The following is a 17,750-nucleotide window of genomic DNA, read 5'->3' as shown; positions in this document are numbered from 1 at the left end:
ATCGTCTTAACGGCCGAGCGAAAGGACAGACGGTCGACTGTGTATAAAAACTGGGCGTGGCTTCAACCGATTTCGCATTAAGACCTTGAATTTGATACTCATATCGTACAAACACATTCTAGAGTCACCCCTGGTCCACCTTTATGGCGATATCTCGCATCCACGTATAGAACTAGGGACCACTCCCTTTTAAAATACTCAATAACACCTTTCAGTTGATACCCATGTCATACAAACACATTCCAGGGTTACCCTAGGTTCATTTTCCTACATGGCGATTCTCCCTTATTTTGTCTCCAAAGCTCTCAGCTGAGTATGTAATGTTCGGTTACACCCCAACTTAGCCTTCCTTACTTGTTTGTATTGGACACGTTTGGACTAAGCGACTTATTATTTGTAGAATTTAAAATTTTTTTTCTTTTTTATGAAACTGTCACATTTTTTTATGTCAATATACTTAAACTGATAAGTAAAATTATGGGTTTGACCAAGGCAAATCAAACAGGGTAGAAGTGACGATTTTTGTAGGAGTTCTTACCTCAAGAAATTATAAACTTATCTAAGCATATGGCAGCCATGGTGTGGTGGTAGCATGCTCCGCCTACCACGCCGAGGGTCCTGGGTTCAACTACCGGGAAAAGCAACATCAAAATTTAGAAAAGAATTTTTTTCAATTAGAAAGTTTTTCTAATCGGAGTCGCCCCTCGGACGTGATTTGTCAAACACCCCGAGTATATTTCTGCCGTGAGAAACTTCTCAGTGAAATGTCGTCTACTTGCAAGTGCCGTTCGATGTCGGCATGAAACATGTCCCACCAATTTGAAGGGAAAATTAACGGGCACGACGCGAATTGGAAGAGAAGTTAAAATCTCCTCGCAGGTAAATCGTGCCAAGTATTTATTTATTTTATTAATGTAAACATATTTTCGGGTACTATACAAATAAATATTTAACTCAAAAACCAGATTAAGTATGCTAGATCATCCTAAAGGGAATTAAATAGGTACCGATTTTTAGAGAACAATAAATTGTATCATATTTGTTTATTGTAATATCACTTTTATGGAAGGAACAAGGACTTCGCCTTCTTGGCGGCCAAACAAGTTTTCCCTTAGAAACATGAGTATTGGAGTATTCAGAGAAGATTCTTGGAGGTATATTTCTACCCTATAACTGCATTAACTTAAATAGTCCCTGAATGAATAAAATTCACTTATTAGCAATTGTTTTATGTTTTATCGGCCTATTGATATGTATCTATTCCACAAGAGAATCTTCAAGTTCTGGAGGCAAAACTGGTTTCCTTCCTAACTTAGCTGCCACAACTTCATCAATAGGTCGTCCATGACCAGCAAATAAAGCACAATGTGGTTTTAGGTACATTTTATTCCTTAGACGCCTTCAGGAACACCATCTTCTTCATTTTTACATCCGAGATTGCCTTAGTCATATTCTCCTTGCTCTACGCCTGTCGTTTTTTGGAATCTTGAGTCGGATTTGAAGTCATTTTAATCCTTCAAAAGAAAAGAAATAACGTTACTCGTCTCAATTAAAAGTTGTCAAATATGGCCCCATCTTATCAACATCGTAATGGGAGATATTTTCCGCACTAAGTAATTTTCCAAACTTTTATATTTTTCTACAGATTACGAGTTATTTATTAAAATTTAATTCCACTTCCAGAAATATATGTTTATTCACTACACTTTTAACACGATAACATATATTTTTCAATTAAAATTAAAGAGAAAAAAACTTACGAAAATGCACCAAAAAAGTCTTAAGTTATCACGAAAAAAATATTTGCTAATATATCGCGCACATCTGCTTCACTACACTGATTAAACAATACTGAGTGGCGCTGTGACGAAAAATGTATGAAACACAACGTGGCTTCTTGGACTTGCGGTTCAGAATATATTAATGTGGGCCATAATATACGCATGGGCCATATTTACCGAAATTACTCTATAAAAAAATTGCGATTTCGAGCTCAAGGCCTATAACAATAATTTTTATGATAGTTATTGTTTTTATACTCAGCTGAGCAGAGCTCACCGAGTATATTAACTTTGTTCGCATAACGGCAATCCATAACGGCATACACTAATCGAGATAGATATAGACTTCTATATATCAAAATGCTCTGGGCGAAAAAAGAAATCGATTTAGCCATGTCCGTCCGTCCGTCCGTAAACACGATAACTTGAGTAAATTTTGAGGTATCTTGATGAAATTTGGTACGTAGGTTCCTGGGTGCTCATCTCAGATCGCTATTTAAAATGAATGAAATCGGACTACAACCACGCCCACTTTTTCGATATCGAAAATTTCGAAAAACCGAAAAAGTTCGATAATTCATTACCAAAGACGGATAAAGCGATGAAACTTCGTAGGTGCTTTGCCGTATGACGCAAAATAGAAAATTAGTAAAATTTTGGACAATGGGCGTGGCACCGCCCACTTTTAAAAGAAGGTAATTTAAAAGTTTGGCAAGCTGTAATTGGGCAGTAGTTGAAGATATCATGATGAGATTCGGCAGGAACGTTACTTCTATTACTATATGTGTGCTGAATAAAAATTAGCAAAATCGGATGACGAACGCCCACTTAAAAAGTTTTTTTTTTTTTCAAATTTTAACAAAAAGTTGAATATCTTTACATTATATAAGTAAATTATGTCAAAATTCAACTCCAGTAATGATATGGTGCAACAAAATACAAAAATAAAAGAAAATTTCAAAATGGGTGTGGCTCCGCCCTTTTTCATTTAATTTGTCTAGAATACTTTTAATGCCATAGGGGGCATAGATCCTATGACGATAACTGTTTTCTGTGAAAATAGACGAAATCGGTTGAAGTTTTTATACACAGTCGACCGTCTGTCCTTCGCTCGGCCCTTAACACGATAATTTGAGCAAAAATCGATATATCTTTACTAAACTTAGTTCACGTACTTATCTGAACTCACTTTATCTTGGTATAAAAAGTGGCCGAAATCCGACTATGACCACGCCCACTTTTTCGAAAAATTCGAAAAATGAAAAAAATGCCATAATTCTATACCAAATATGAAAAAAGGGATGACACATTGTAATTGGATTGGTTTATTGACGCAAAATATAACTTTAGAAAAAAACTTTTAAAATGGGTGTGAACCTTCCATATTAAGTAGAATAAAATGAAAAAGTTCTGCAGGGCGAAATCAGAAACCATTGGAATCTTGGCAGGAATACTATTCGTTGTATTACATATATAAATAAATTGGCGGTACCCGACAGATGATGTTCTGGGTCACCCTGGTCCACATTTTGGTCGATATCTCGAAAACGCTTTCACACATACAACTAAGGCCCACTCCCTTTTAAAATACTCATTAACACCATTCATTTGATGCCCCTATCGAACAAACACATTCTAGAGTTAGCCCTGGTCCACCCTTATGGCGATATCTCGAAAAGGCGTCCACCTACAGAGCTAAGGCCCACTCCCTTTTAGAATAATCATTACCACCTTTCATTTGATACCCATATCGTACAAACACATTCTAGAGTCACCCCTGGTCCACCTTTATGGCGATATCCCGAAATGGCGCCCACCTATAGAACTCTGGCGCACTCCCTTTTAAAATACTCTTTTCCATTTTAAACCCATGCCATACAAACACTTTCCAGGGTTACCCTAGGTTAATTTTCCTACATGGTGATTTTCCCTTATTTTGTCTCCAAAGCTCTCAGCTGAGTATGTAATGTTCGGTTACACCCGAACTTTGCCTTCCTTACTTGTTTTTTTTTTTTTTTTGATTTTGATGATCGAATTTCCAATTTGGAAGAGAAGATAGAGAATTATTCAGAAGTGGATCTATCTGCGCAGCTATGGCGGGTGTCTGAAAAATTGGCTATCTCCTTTTCCAAATTAAAAAATTATAATTCAACTATAGAAAATTGAAAAAGGAAAACAATAATTATCATACATATTATTGTTTTAGGCCTTGAGCCAGAATTCGAACCTGGAATCATTCACTAATTAGTTTAAATAAAGAGGCGAAAAAATGCGCCATGGACTGAATGAGGGCAGGGCGATGTACTTGTATAAGACTTCGTCTATTTGCATCGATTAAAAATTTGAACAAAATCGGCGGAGTGGTTTCGGAGTCCACAAGCTACATATGTATGAATATACAACATAGTACAAGATGACCTATGTACTTTATTAACTCAGTCTGCGTCGCTTTTCGTCATAACTAGGAGCTTCAAAGCACCGAATGGCTGCTATATCCTGGCAAACTCCGCAAACAGCACTACGCGTCAATGTTCTCGATCTCTTAATTACGAATAAGCGTATTGTTTGTTTAATACAAATACTCAAAGTATCACCTATTGTATGCACCAAGGATCGTTAGACTCGAATATATACATACATATGTACATGCATACATGACTTCCGTAATTCAGCGCTATATATTTGAACACATATTTTCAAACGAAAAAATCTCATATAAATTTAGGTGTTGCTTCTTTACTTATCAGCAACACCGATTTTTTCAGTATGATAAAAAATTCTATATTAATTACTTTCTGAAATATGAACGTGCAGGAAAATAACTTTTTTCCTTTTGCTGAGAAGGAATGGAAAAATGGTTTCGTATGAATGGCTTGATCTCCAGAGTATCCATTGTGCACTACTAAGGAGCATGGAAACATACTGCTGACGTCAATGAAATGATTGACGATCTGGAACAATATCATGAGTTGCGTATGAGTATCTGCGAGGCTTGTAACACGAAAAGTCAGAATTATAAGGGTCAACCCAACATTTATCTATGTAAGCCAAGCGTTGAGGTAGGCTCACTGAGCAGAAAGAGATGAGTGGTGTAATAACATCTAGCGGCAGAAGTTTTACAGCAATGATGCTTCAACGAACCAGAGCATATAGATTTACCTGATGGCAAAAAAATTTTTTTGGCTTATCAGAACTTTCTTTTAAAGCAGCTCTGACTCACCCTGGAAACGTTCAGACAAACAAAAAAGACGAAACCAGGCAGATATTGTTCTGACTTTACCTACCTCTGCACCTGCCCCTCCTCTGTCTAACCCTCTTTCTCTTATTTCCTCTCCCCTCTGCATTTTCTAGATTACCTTTAACGGCTCATTGAACTTCCGATCCTTTTCATTCAACCGCAAATCTTCCCGCTTTTCTTCTTACCCATAACCCTCACTATTACTATTACTCTTATCCTTATTCTTAGTTTTCCTGTTAACCCCTTTTTACTAAATTATCTTGTTTTGTTGATTTTCCCACAGAGTGGATAAATGATGTATATTGCAACGATTTTCCGTCATCCCTTGTCAAATTTGGTTTTGAGACAAACCGGTTTCGGCGTTGTGCGATCATCAGTGTCGATTTTCGTTCTGATCTGTTGTTGTCGTTTGTCCTGTATTTATAGTTCGTAGGTACATGAGCAGGTATTGTCAAAATTGATGCTTGTGTATATTCAGTTGTGTATATTCAGTTATGTGTGTGTGCTGTGTGTTCATTCAGAACCGAGGTCGTTTACTTATCGATTCGTTTGGCTGACTAGGGTAGGTAAAAATCCGTAATTTTAGTCGTTTGACCTTCTATGTGGGTTTGTTGTTTTGGTGTGTTAATTGTATTGTTTATTTGTTGTTGTGTGTTTGTCTGATGTACCTGTGTGATTACTTTGTTTCTTGTAAACAAGTTTTAAAGGCTCGAATATTGTGTCAGAAATTGTGTTTATATGTTCGTTTATTATTCTACCGTCGAATGTTTACTGTTTGTAGATTTCCATGTTTTCGAGTACGTTGAGACGTCGGCCTTTTGCTTGTATGTGAAGAACCCTAATTGTTTTATTGATGTTTGATGGGGAACATTAATTCTTGACCATGTGATTCGCGAAGTTAGACTCGGGTATAATGTTTGGATTCCGTATTTTTTTGTTGTAATCTCTAATATGTTCTCTGAACATCGTTCTTATTTGACGTCCTGTTTGTCCTATGTAGCTATGCTGGCATCCGCAGGTAAGCTTGTATACGCCGTGGCTGCTAAACGGATCCTCTGAGTTAGTGTTAGTTCTTAGTTTTCGCCCTAGATTGTTCGATGTTTTGAATGCTGTGTTAATGTTGTATTTTTTAAAGAAGTTTGCCAATTTATATGTTGCTTTTCCAGTATATGTCATCCATATGCCTTCCAGCTATTATTTTCCTTTTCATTATTTCTTTTTGGTTCTCCATTTGTCCTTCTGAGCTTATCTACTAGTGCTTTTTTTATAACCGCTGTTTGCAGCGATATTATATATGACCTCAAGTTCTCTCTTATATGCCCCTTGTGTAAGAGGTGTTCTTTCAAGTCTATGTACCAAGTGCCTTAATGCTGCATTTTTATGCTGTTGGGGGTGATTTGAGGTATTATGTATTATTGTGTCGGTGGCCGTTCGCTTTCTATATATGTCATAGTTAAATCTTTTGGCTTCTTTATCAATATTTATCGTGAGGTCTAGATAGTTGATTCCTCTTTTTACTACTTTGTCTCAAATCATTACCCTTGTTCTTACCTTTACACCCGCTCTAGATCATCCCCTTGATCTCTTTACTTTTCTGACTTTCTTCCAACTTCCTCAACTCTTCCTTCCGTTTCTACTGTTTTGTCTTCTCTTTTCTTTCATGCTCCCGTTTCCAATGAGGGGATATATCGAGTACGGCTTTTTTCCGCACACTACATTACTAAAGTATTAAAAAAGTAACAAAATAGTACCAAACATTTTCCCTCCCTACTATTTTAAAATTGATGTTGGGATTATGCAGGCCGTAAAATTTTTGTTGTTGTACTACTGACTTCACCTGTCTGGTTTTATTGCGTCATGGTACACTAGTAGCCGAGTCTATAATGAGGACGGAGTTATTAACAAGGGAACTAGTGCAAATTCAATTCACATTAGAATGCAATTAGTAAAATATATTCGTTTGGAGAACTATAATTTTTCTCGATTTGTAAATTAGGTAACGCTTTGTTAGAATCGCTATGTTTTCCCAGTGTTTCTGGAGTCATCCTCCAACATTAGGGATTTGCGTTTGGGTGTAGTTATTTAATATTTCTCTCAGTTTTTGTCGAGTTATTAATGCATCGAATATAAAGATCGATCAGTATTAAGTTATAGGTCTCGGTAGTAGGCAAAACTTCAAAAATGTTTCTTAAATATTAAAAAGACGAAGACCCTCTTACGTTAGGTTGAACTGGCCGGTCCATGAGGACCTCACATAGACTGAATGAGTCCGTAGTGTAATCAGAAGTTTGTTTAACGACCAAACTGAAAATTCCTATCAATAACCAGGACGGACCTATGTTAAAAATAAAATAATTAAAAAAATGTTAAGTTAAACGGTTTTATTGAAAACAATACTTACATGAAGTAATAATAATACTAAAAGCTCCTCATCAATCTAGGGCGTTGATCAGAAAATGAAATAAAAGTGTTGGGCGCTTGAAATTTCTAAAAATTTGAGGCGTAGCATAACCTTATTAAAGTTCAGTTGGTCTTATATATGACTATCAATAGAAATTTTGACGCTTCCAATGCTTTTATTTGTCTGCTCAATGCCTACCTAATTATTTTCTAGCTTTTAGTATTATTATTACTTCATGTAAGTATTGTTTTCAATAAAACCGTTTAACTTAAAAAATATTTTTTAATTATTTTATTTTCAAGTTTTTAGTCTTTATTTAATTGCCTATTATTTCTCATTCTATTTAGTTCATTTAGTGACTCATTATTACATGGACTCTTTCCTGACAATTTGTTACAATCTAAGTCCTCAAACATAATCCTTCCAAAGACTTTACTCGACTCTGCGTCACGTATGATTGTCCCTCCTCTAACTTCCAAAATATTTTGAAGTTACTTCCACCGGACTGTATGTAATTACTTACTTAGTTAATTGGCGCTTAACCGTCTAAACGGTTATGGCCGTCCAACAAGGCGCGCCAGTCGCTCCTTCGCTCCGCCCACCGGCGCCAATTGGTCACACCAAGGGAGTTTAAATCGTTCCTGGTCGACCTGGTCCTTCCAACGGAGTGGGGGCCGCCCTCTACCTCTACTTCCATAGGCGGGTTCCGATAGAAACACTTTCTTGGCCGGAGCATCATCTTTCATTAGCATAACATGGCCTAGCCAGCGCAGCCACTGCGTTTTAATTTGCTGGACTATGTTGATGTCTGCGTATAGCTCGTACAGCTCATCATTCAATCTTCTTCGGTTCTCACCATCGCCAACGCGTAGAGGTCCATAAATCTTTCGAAGAACTTTTCTCTAGAACACTCCCAAAGCCGCTTCATCCGCTGTTGTCATGTTCCATGCTTCTGCCCCATATAGCAGGACGGGCACGATAAGTGACTTGTAGAGTATGATTTTCGTTCGCCGAGAGAGGACTTTACTTTTCAATTGCCTACCTAGTCCAAAGTAGCATTTATTGGCAAGATTGATTCTTCGCTAGATTTCAATGCTGATGCTGTTGCTAGTGTTGATACTGGTTCCCAAATAAACGAAGTCTTTTACTATTTCGAAATAATGGCTGCCAAAAGTAGCGTGGTTACCAAGGCGCATATGCGCTGACTCTTTGCTCGATGACAGCAGGTACTTCGTTTTGTCCTCATTCACCATCTTTACCGCTTCTTTTGCCAGTTTGGAGTAAGCAGAACTAACAGCGCGGGTGTTTAGGCCGATGATATCAATGTCATCAGCATATGCCAGTAATTGCACGCTTTTATATTGTTCCAGTGCGGTTAATATAATTTTCTCCAGCATCAAATTAAAGAAATCGCATGATAGGGGGTCACCCTGTCTGAAACCTCGTTTAGTTTCGAACGGCTCGGAGAGGTCCTTCCCAATTCTGACTGAGCTGATGGTGTTGCTCAACGTCATTTTGCACAGCCGTATAAGTTTTGCGGGGAAACCAAATTCAGACATAGCGGCATATAGACAGCTCCTTTTCGTGCTGTCGAAGGCGGCTTTAAAGTCGACGAAGAGGTGATGTGTGTCAATTCTTTTTTCACGGGTTTCTTCCAAGATTTGGCGCATTGTGAAAATCTGGTCGATGGTAGATTTACCAGGTCTGAAGCCGCACTGATAAGGTCCAATCAGCCGGTTCACGATGGGCTTCAATCTTTCGCACAATACACTTGAAAGGACCTTATATGCGATATTAAGGCTGATTCCACGATAGTTGGTGCATTTTGCAGTATCCCCCTTCTTGTGGACTGGGCAAAGAACACTTAGATTCCAACCGTTGGGCATGCACTCTTCCGCCCATATTTTGCTAAGAAGCTGCTGCATGCGCCTCACCAACTCCTCGCCACCGTACTTGAATAGCTCCGCAGGCAATCCATCAGCGCCCACGGCCTTGTTGTTTTTCAATCTGGTTATTGCTATTCTAACTTCGTCATAATCGGGCGGGGGGGGCATATATTCCATCATCATCGATTGCGGGATCGGGTTCTTCGTCTCTGCGCGGTGAATTGCTGCCTCCATTTAGGAGAACAGAGAAGTGTTCCTTTCATAATCTAAGCACTCTCTGGACATCAGTTACAAGGTCTCCGTTTTTGTTCCTACAGGACTGTATGTAATATTTGTTCCAAATATGAGCCAAATCGGACCACATATACGATTTTTTGAAATATCTCGATCCTTGCTCCACCTAGCGGCGATTTTTTTCATAGGTCGTTTTCTATTCATGTATGTATATGTGTTCCACATATGGACCAAATCGGACCAGAGATAAAATTTTTTTGAATATCTCGATCCTTGCGCCACCTAGCGTCGATTTTTTTCACAGGTCGCTTTCTATTCATGTATGTATTATGTGTTGCAATTATGGACCAAATCGGACCACAAATACGATTTTTTTGAATATCTCGATCCCTGCGCCACCTAGCGGCGATTTTTTTTTTTTGATAGGTCGCTTTCTATTCATGTATGCATTATGTGTTCCAAATATGAAAAAAATCGGACCACACATACGATTTTTTGAAATATTTCGATCCATGCACCACCTATCGGAGTTTTTATTTCTAATTATTGCATTGTCATCGGGTTCTGAACTATTTTCCAAGTTTCAAGCTTGTAGCTTATCGGGAATTTACTTAAATTTCAATTACAAAATTCGTGCCAACCAGCCAACTAGCCAGTCCGTCAAGTCAAGCTAAATAAAACCGTTTAATAACGCCGTCCTCTTAGCAAATACTAGAAGCTGTCTAGGACGTATGCTAGTTGCTGCTTCTAGATCTAACTCCTAATAGCTGTCAAGCGCAGGGCACGCGCACAAAACTCCTCCTCCAACCCGCACGTTTTTCATCTGCTATCACTAAACAAGCTTGGCTTAAAGGCATGTGACGCGCGAGTCCGAATACTCGCCATGAGTCTAGAGTCCTCTTTTTTTAATGATCGGAGTAACTTTGTTAGTCTAAGGTTGTAATCTTCGACATTTTACAGCCCCGCGCTTGGGTCCACGCCTTACCCGCTTGGTCGATTATGTGCACTTCTCGCCTTCTCTAATCCCGCCCAATCTAATTGGGACGTCTACGGAGCAAGTTGGCAAGCAAGAATGCCCCCTTTTAAGCTAGTTCCTTTTTTTAGTCCATCCGCTTTTTTTATGCCCTGGGACCCAACACCCTCTAAGAAAATCACAAAAACACAAACTTGCAAATGTTCGGGTACATGTGTATTTATTTATACTTCCGAAGTGCTTTTGATGAGAAAAAAACGTTTTACTACGGTTTTAATAAACCCAAACTTCGTGGGAAAATTAAAACAATTTATTTCTGTCCAAAGATATTCCACATAGAACAGGTGGGAAACGGAGCTTTGGTTTGGTGTAAACGTAGTCTAAAAAACTACGTTGTGCCAAAGTGAATGAATTTGGGTTTCATTCAAACATACAATTCTAAACCGGTATTGGCATAGTTGCTTTCTATGTTCATTCCATATTTAGTCCCTAAAATTTTTTCCCACACCCATCTCTTTGATGAAAGTGAATAGCGTAAATGAAAATTTGGCAATCTGCAAACGATTAAAAATTAGCATAAAACCACCAATTTTCACTGAATATCGCATATTCCCAAATTCTTACCGAAACATTAGTTGACACATTGATGGGAAACAAATTTAGCGCTGTCAATTGTAAAGGCAATTGAGAGTGCTGCATAAAATAAATTATCAATTTTTTAAAACGTTTATCCTGTTCCATCCAACTACAATGAAAAATAGCATCGGGTAACAATGCACTATCTGCCAGTAATTCTGTAGCATAGTAACAGCATGGTGCCGTCTGTAGTAGAACGCACATAAAATAGCAAGCCGATGCAATTTGAGTACTCCAATCGGCGTAAATGAACATGTTTATCATCGTTACACATAAAACTGAGGCAAGAATTAAAAATTGTGTGAACATTGTTTTCGAAATTATCGGTTCGATAGTAGACACTAATCTAAATAGTATAGATATTACGAAAATAACAATGTTAGCATACCAAAAAAAATAGTATATGCCAAAATTATGTAACCAACAAAGCTGATGAATTGAGTGCAGTATCTTTGGAAACAAGCAAACTCAGGTACTAGCCGGCCTGTCGTCGAATCTTTTGATCATCTCATCTTGCTTATCTGTCATCAAAAAATATGTTTGGTCTTAATTACACCACTTAATGTAAGGAAAAGGTAGGAGATTGATGGTGAGAGGAAAAGGAGAAAGCAACGGTTGCTTTATTACTATGCTTTACATCATTTTATATAATCATCTTCCCCCTAAATTAAGAGCAGAAGGAGAAAAAAAAAAAATATATATATATAACCGTGGGTAAAATTAGGGCCAAACAAAAAAATACACTGGCTGCACACTGCGGTCATAAGACCCATCTTATTCTGCGGTATCACGGCTTGGTGGCCAACCCTCGAAAGAAACAGCATATTTTGCAGGACGAACAGAGTGCCGCAGTCAAACGCAATGTTTTTATCAGGCGAAGTGGCCCTTTGGTGCCTCACATCAGTGATATTGGTCCCAGATCACAGTGGTGCACCTGGGAACTGTGCCGCCAACAAACTAGCGAGGAAGGCTACTTAATGAAAATATGTAACTTAGCCAGCTGGGTGATATTGCTCCTTCCCTAGTTCCGTGCAAGAACTGGCTCGTACCTAATTTTACAAAGTAAGCTAATTTAAGATGCACACTTGGACCCACACCAAGGAAGGCCCTCAGATCATTCAATGTATAACAATGTGTCAGTCGGCCTAAAAGTGCCCCTATATTTAGGTGTCGTTACTTGTATATGAAATAGTGTTAACAGCACCAGAATATAAGACCAGAAATAAAACCAAATTATATGGTTACGCTTACTGTAATCGTAATCACAATTTTTTTATGATTCCCATTATTTCAAATATAAAGTTTGTCCGATTAAATAAATAAATTTAAGACGCGATAACCTCCGAAGATAACTTCTAATGATTGAGATTACTATAATCGTTATCATAACTATTTCTACGATTACCGTAATTGTAATTTTAAAATTTTAGTAATTGTATTCTTGAGTGCTTATGATTACGAATACTGTAATCGTAATCATTATGTTTGTGCTTAAAATTGTCAGTAATTGTAATCATGAAAAATTGTGATTGTATTTACTATGAAATTATATATCGTTAGCTTAATGTGAAAATGTGCTAAGTCACTTTTTTTGAAAAAAATTGTATTTTAATGCAGTTTTAAAACTGAATTAAAAATACATCGATCACAAAAAAAAAAAATATTTAAATTTTTCATTTTTACGTGCTGTGGGCAATGATGTGTAAATGTGCTAAGTCGTCAGCTGTTAAAAAAATGTGCTAAGTCAACCTGTCAATAATATCAATCTGAATTACTTGTCATTTCTTTGTGCGCGCATTTTATTTATTTATTTCATTCAGTCTAAAAGTACATGCTTTGTTGTTGTTGTTGTATTAACGATAAAGACACTCCCCGAACGCTTTGGGGAGTGTTACCGATGTTGATAGCCCTTTGCCGGATATAGATCCGGTACGTTCCGGTAACAAAGCACTATTAAGGTACTACTAGCTCGACCATCTCGGGAACGATTTATATGACCACATTAAACCTTCTATGCCATCCCGCCCTCCCTACCCCCTAGTTCCAAGTCATTCATAGCATAATTCGTTTTATGAGTTATTTCGATAAATAATCTATTATGCCGAAGATGACGCAGTGAAATATATGGAATGAACAAAGTAGATAAATCAGAGCAATTTATGCTCAAGTTTATTGCATTATAGGCAAGCATGAGTGAGATAAAAGGTCTTCTGTCATGCAAAGCCTGAAGACCACGCAATTTGTGACTGCTAGTATATGATGGGAGGCCGTCTGGCCAGTGAAGCATACGTATAGCAATTTTGTAAAATTTTTTGGAACATTCTCAATTTTATAGGAGTTAGATTCATAGAAATGATTCCATATTATTGAGCAATATTCAATACCACTTCTGACTAAGGATATATAAAGTTCCTTCAACGTCATAGTGTCCTTAAAGTCACTGGTGCTACGTCTACTGAACCCAACCATTGCACCAAATTTTGAAACAACGAAATCAATGTGACTAGAAAAAGAGAGTTTGGAGTCAAAAATTACAGCCAAGTCTTTACTCTTTTGACAACGATTAAGAGATTTAGCATTTAGTTTGTAGATAAAGTATGCGGCAGTTGTCTTTATGGAATAAGACACAACACAGCATTTGTTTGAATTTAAAAATAAGTTATTGCCTGCGCACCATCCGGCAAAAGAGTCCAGATCAGAACCGTTAGAAATAAAATAAATAAATAAATGTAAGGCGCGATAACCTCCGAAGAGATTTTAGTCCGAGCTTCTCTTCCTTTTTTTAATTTTTCCTACAAATTGGCGGGGCGGGACCTACTTGTTTTATGCCGACTCAGAACGGCATCTGCGAGGCAGATGAGTTTTCACTGAGAGCTTTTCATCGCAGAAATACACTCGGAGTTCTTGCCAAACACTGCCGAGGGGCGACCCCGCTTAGACAAATTTTCTACTAATTGAAAAACCTCATTTCTAAAATTTTGATGTTGCTTTGCCCGGGGTGTGAACCCAGGGCATTCGGTGTGGTAGGCGGAGCACGCTACCATCAAACCACGGTGGGCGCCAATAGTTATAAATAGTTTGACAAATAAATAGTATTTTTTGTGAAATATATAGTTTTAGTGTTATATTTGAATCATTAAAGGGGGGGGGGGGGGGGGGGGGGGATGTGGTGGGGAAACATATTGAGTAAAAAGTGCTAAGTCAGGAGAAAAAATTTGTTTTGAGTGAGGAAATTGTGCTAAATCATAAAATAGCTGCTGCGTTAGCATACATGATTTTTATTTATCTTTTTCAAAGCTTTTACAATCAAAAGTATTGCAACTAAGGTATCCTCATTTACAGTTTTGAAAAAAAAAGATTATTTCAAAAATTATTCAGTTTTTTTCGTCTCCTGTAAAATTCGCAAAAAGTGACTTAGCACATTTTCACATTAAGCTAACGATATGTATATAAACGTGGCAAATACAATGGCCGTATATGATACGTAATCGTTCCTTAACTCTGGTTTAAAGAATGTATTGTAACGAATTTTGAGAAATTCCGTTTACTTGAAACCTTCTGCTAACGTTCGAATTGCTAAACTGTTGAATAAATCACTCCAATATTCTGTATTGTAAAATGGTTTTTATTAGACTACTTTGGGGTAGTACAATTATACTTCACTTCACAACTGATAGCGTGTTTAAATCAGACTGATTACTGATTACTCAGCTTGCGCTGCTTTTATACTCTCCGTTGCTTCGTTCGCATATTTCTCCAAAGGTCTAGACGTTTCATCTTTTAGAACTCTTGTATCTCCTGCTTGGTAACCAGCTATATAAGTACATGTATATTTGTAGTTTATAGCCATATGCGTGTGCATGTGTGAGTAACTACTTCGGCTGATGACTAAATCTGTGTGTATGAGATAGATCTTCGTCGCCTTCTACATAAATGTCGCCAGCTTTAATGTGTACATGTACATAAGAGTGGCTGCTTCATGTTTTTGTTGTTGCGTGATTATTCACTAACAACTTAGTGATACTAATATTCGTCACAGTATAAACAATATTTTTTAAAACAAAAATGATAACACAGCCCCACAGAAAAAAAGTGGGATGTTCAAAGGAGGAGACTGGTCAATTCTTATGGAGTTTTGGTCGCTGGACACGAATCCGTTGTCAGAATTCAAAAGTTAGCTCTCTATGTATCTGTGTTCAAGCGTGGGGCTGTAAAGTGTCGAAGATTATGTGTAGGTCTTACAAGCTTAGACTAACAAAGTTTCTTCTATCATTAAAAAGAGGGACTGTAGATTCATGACGGGTATACCGACTGGGCACTGCCTTCTGGCGTCACATGCCTTTAAATTAGGCTTGGTCAATGATAGCAGATGTAGGAAGTGCGGGTTGGAGGAGGAAACGAACGAGCACGTTCTGTGCTCGTGCCCTGCACTTGCCAGGCTAAGACTCCAGCTATTAGGAGTGATACAGCTGTCAGATCTAGAAGCAGCAAGTGGATTAAATCCTAGGAAGCTTCTAGTATTTGCCAAGAGGACGGAGTTATTTTATAACATAGGTCCTGGTTGTTGATAGGGTTTTTCAGTTTGGTCGTTAAAACAAACTTCAGGTAACACTACGGACTCAATCAGTCTATGTGAGGTCCTCATGGACCGGCCAGTTCAACCTAACCATCTGTGTTCCTAAGCAACAATCGCCTAATAAATAAAAAAAAAATAAATGTAAGGCGCGATAACCTCCGAAGAGATCTAAGGCCGAGCTTCTCTTCCAATTTGCGTCGTGCTCCTCTTGATTTTCCCTACAAATTGGCCGGACGGGACCTACATGTTTTATGCCGACTCCGAACGGCATCTGCAAGGCAGATGAGTTTTCACTGAGAGCTTTTCATGGCAGAAATACATTCGGAGCGCTTGCCAGACACTGCCGAGGGGCGACCCCGCTTAGAAAAATATTCTTCTAATTGAAAAACCTTATTTCTAAAATTTTGATGTTGCTTTGCCCGGGGGTTGAACCCGGGGCATACGGTGTGGTTGGCGGAGCACGCTACCATCACACCACGGTGGCCGCCACAACAATCGCCTAGGTCCCATGTAAAAGAATATGACTTAGGCGATTATGGCTTGTGACCACAGATATATTGATCGCTTCAAATACACCCACTAAAATGTTGGTTACATTATTTTGAAAGAGCAATTAACCCATACAACTCATTCGCACTCACCGTAAAATCTGTTGGTGTGTTTCAATACATCCTACAAGCTCTTTTAAATTATCATCATAACTTCGCTCGGCTTCCATACCTAAACGACGGACTCGACGTACCAACAATTGCATATGCATACGTATAACACATATATATACAGATGAATAAGAATCGTTTAAAACTTGATGAAATAATGCGAAGATCATAAAAAATAAATCGAAAAATATTTGTGCATAAAAATCGTACAATGATCGCTCCTTTTTCAAAAAAGGTATCCAAACTGAAAATGGTACTTGGCCGTAACATAATGGAGGAATGGCAGTTAATAACATATACGTAAAATATGCCAAGCCAAAGGAAACCACAATTCTATTACCCATTATTACAGCAGCACGGATTAAAGATATATCTTCAAATTTCGTATAACGTGCATCCATAATATTCAATATTGGTTCAATACTACGCATACGTTTCAATGATATAGCCAAGATTACACCTTTTGGTGGTATGCCAATGACATTAATACCGGCTTGTAGTCCACTTAAGAATTGTGTAGTGTTTATTGTATGCAGTATTAAATATTGAATGTTGAAGCCAATTGTAAAAACGAATGGTGATAGTATAATGATGCATAAATTAAGTATAGCTGACCACATGTAATATATTCGGCCAGCATTCATTGGTGGATTTGTACCGATGATTGTGAAACCTTTGAAGAGACAAATGAATGAATCGCTTGAACGAAGTTTGCCTATTTTGCGACCGGTTAGTAGCTCTAACATTGCGATTGATCTATTAAGTTTCTAAAATAACAATTCTGCTCGTATAACGATGTGCAATAAGGAGAATGTCTCCAACCCTTTTAAAGTGACAAGTTACTTAACAAAAACCATGGGCGTAGCTCAGATCAGGAGAAGTTTTGTGAACTTTAGTCTTTGGAGTTAGCACTTTATAACGAAAGTAATTTCTTGATATACCGCTTTGAACGTACTGGTGTCTGCAGTAGTATATATAGTGAGGTGCTCAGGATCAAGTCACAGAATGGCAACTTATCGGGTTCCTGATTTATCATCAGAGAAAATTCGTCTCAACCAAAAGTGGTCAGAAAGAAATAACAAATTTTACATAATTTTTGTTATAATAAATTTATGATCAAATCTTCGGGCTTTATTGCGTTGTAATATTTACGATAAAAAGTTTTCTGTTGTTGTTGTTGTAGCGATAAGGACACTCCCTGTGGAGTGTTACCGATGTTGATGGTCCTTTGTCGGATGCAGATCCGGTAGGTTCTGGTAACAAGCACCATTAAGGTACTAGCGCGACCGCTAATGTAACTTCCGTATAGTTAGATTCCTGAAACTAAGAACATAATTCAGAACCGCATGATAGTGCAACATGAGGG

General features: G+C 37.8%; 2 protein-coding genes across 2 annotated transcripts in view; both read right to left on the bottom strand.

Annotated features, from left to right (window-relative positions):
• The window catches only part of Nse4 (Non-SMC element 4), a 107,498-nt gene that overhangs the window by 52,402 nt on the left and 37,346 nt on the right, over positions 1-17,750 (bottom strand). The window lies entirely within an intron of this gene.
• LOC137248838 (odorant receptor 7a-like) lies at positions 10,996-17,130 on the bottom strand. The gene is made up of 3 exons (XM_067779733.1): positions 16,367-17,130; positions 11,138-11,495; positions 10,996-11,067 (listed from the first exon to the last, which is right to left on the bottom strand). The coding sequence occupies exons 1-3, from the start codon at positions 17,128-17,130 to the stop codon at positions 10,996-10,998; spliced, it is 1,194 nt and encodes a 397-aa protein (XP_067635834.1).

Source organism: Eurosta solidaginis, chromosome 4 (assembly GCF_040869045.1).
Source record: "Eurosta solidaginis isolate ZX-2024a chromosome 4, ASM4086904v1, whole genome shotgun sequence".
Classification (NCBI taxonomy): domain Eukaryota; kingdom Metazoa; phylum Arthropoda; class Insecta; order Diptera; family Tephritidae; genus Eurosta; species Eurosta solidaginis.
Note: the sequence above shows the minus strand (reverse complement) of the source record. Positions and strands in the feature narration are given on the sequence as shown.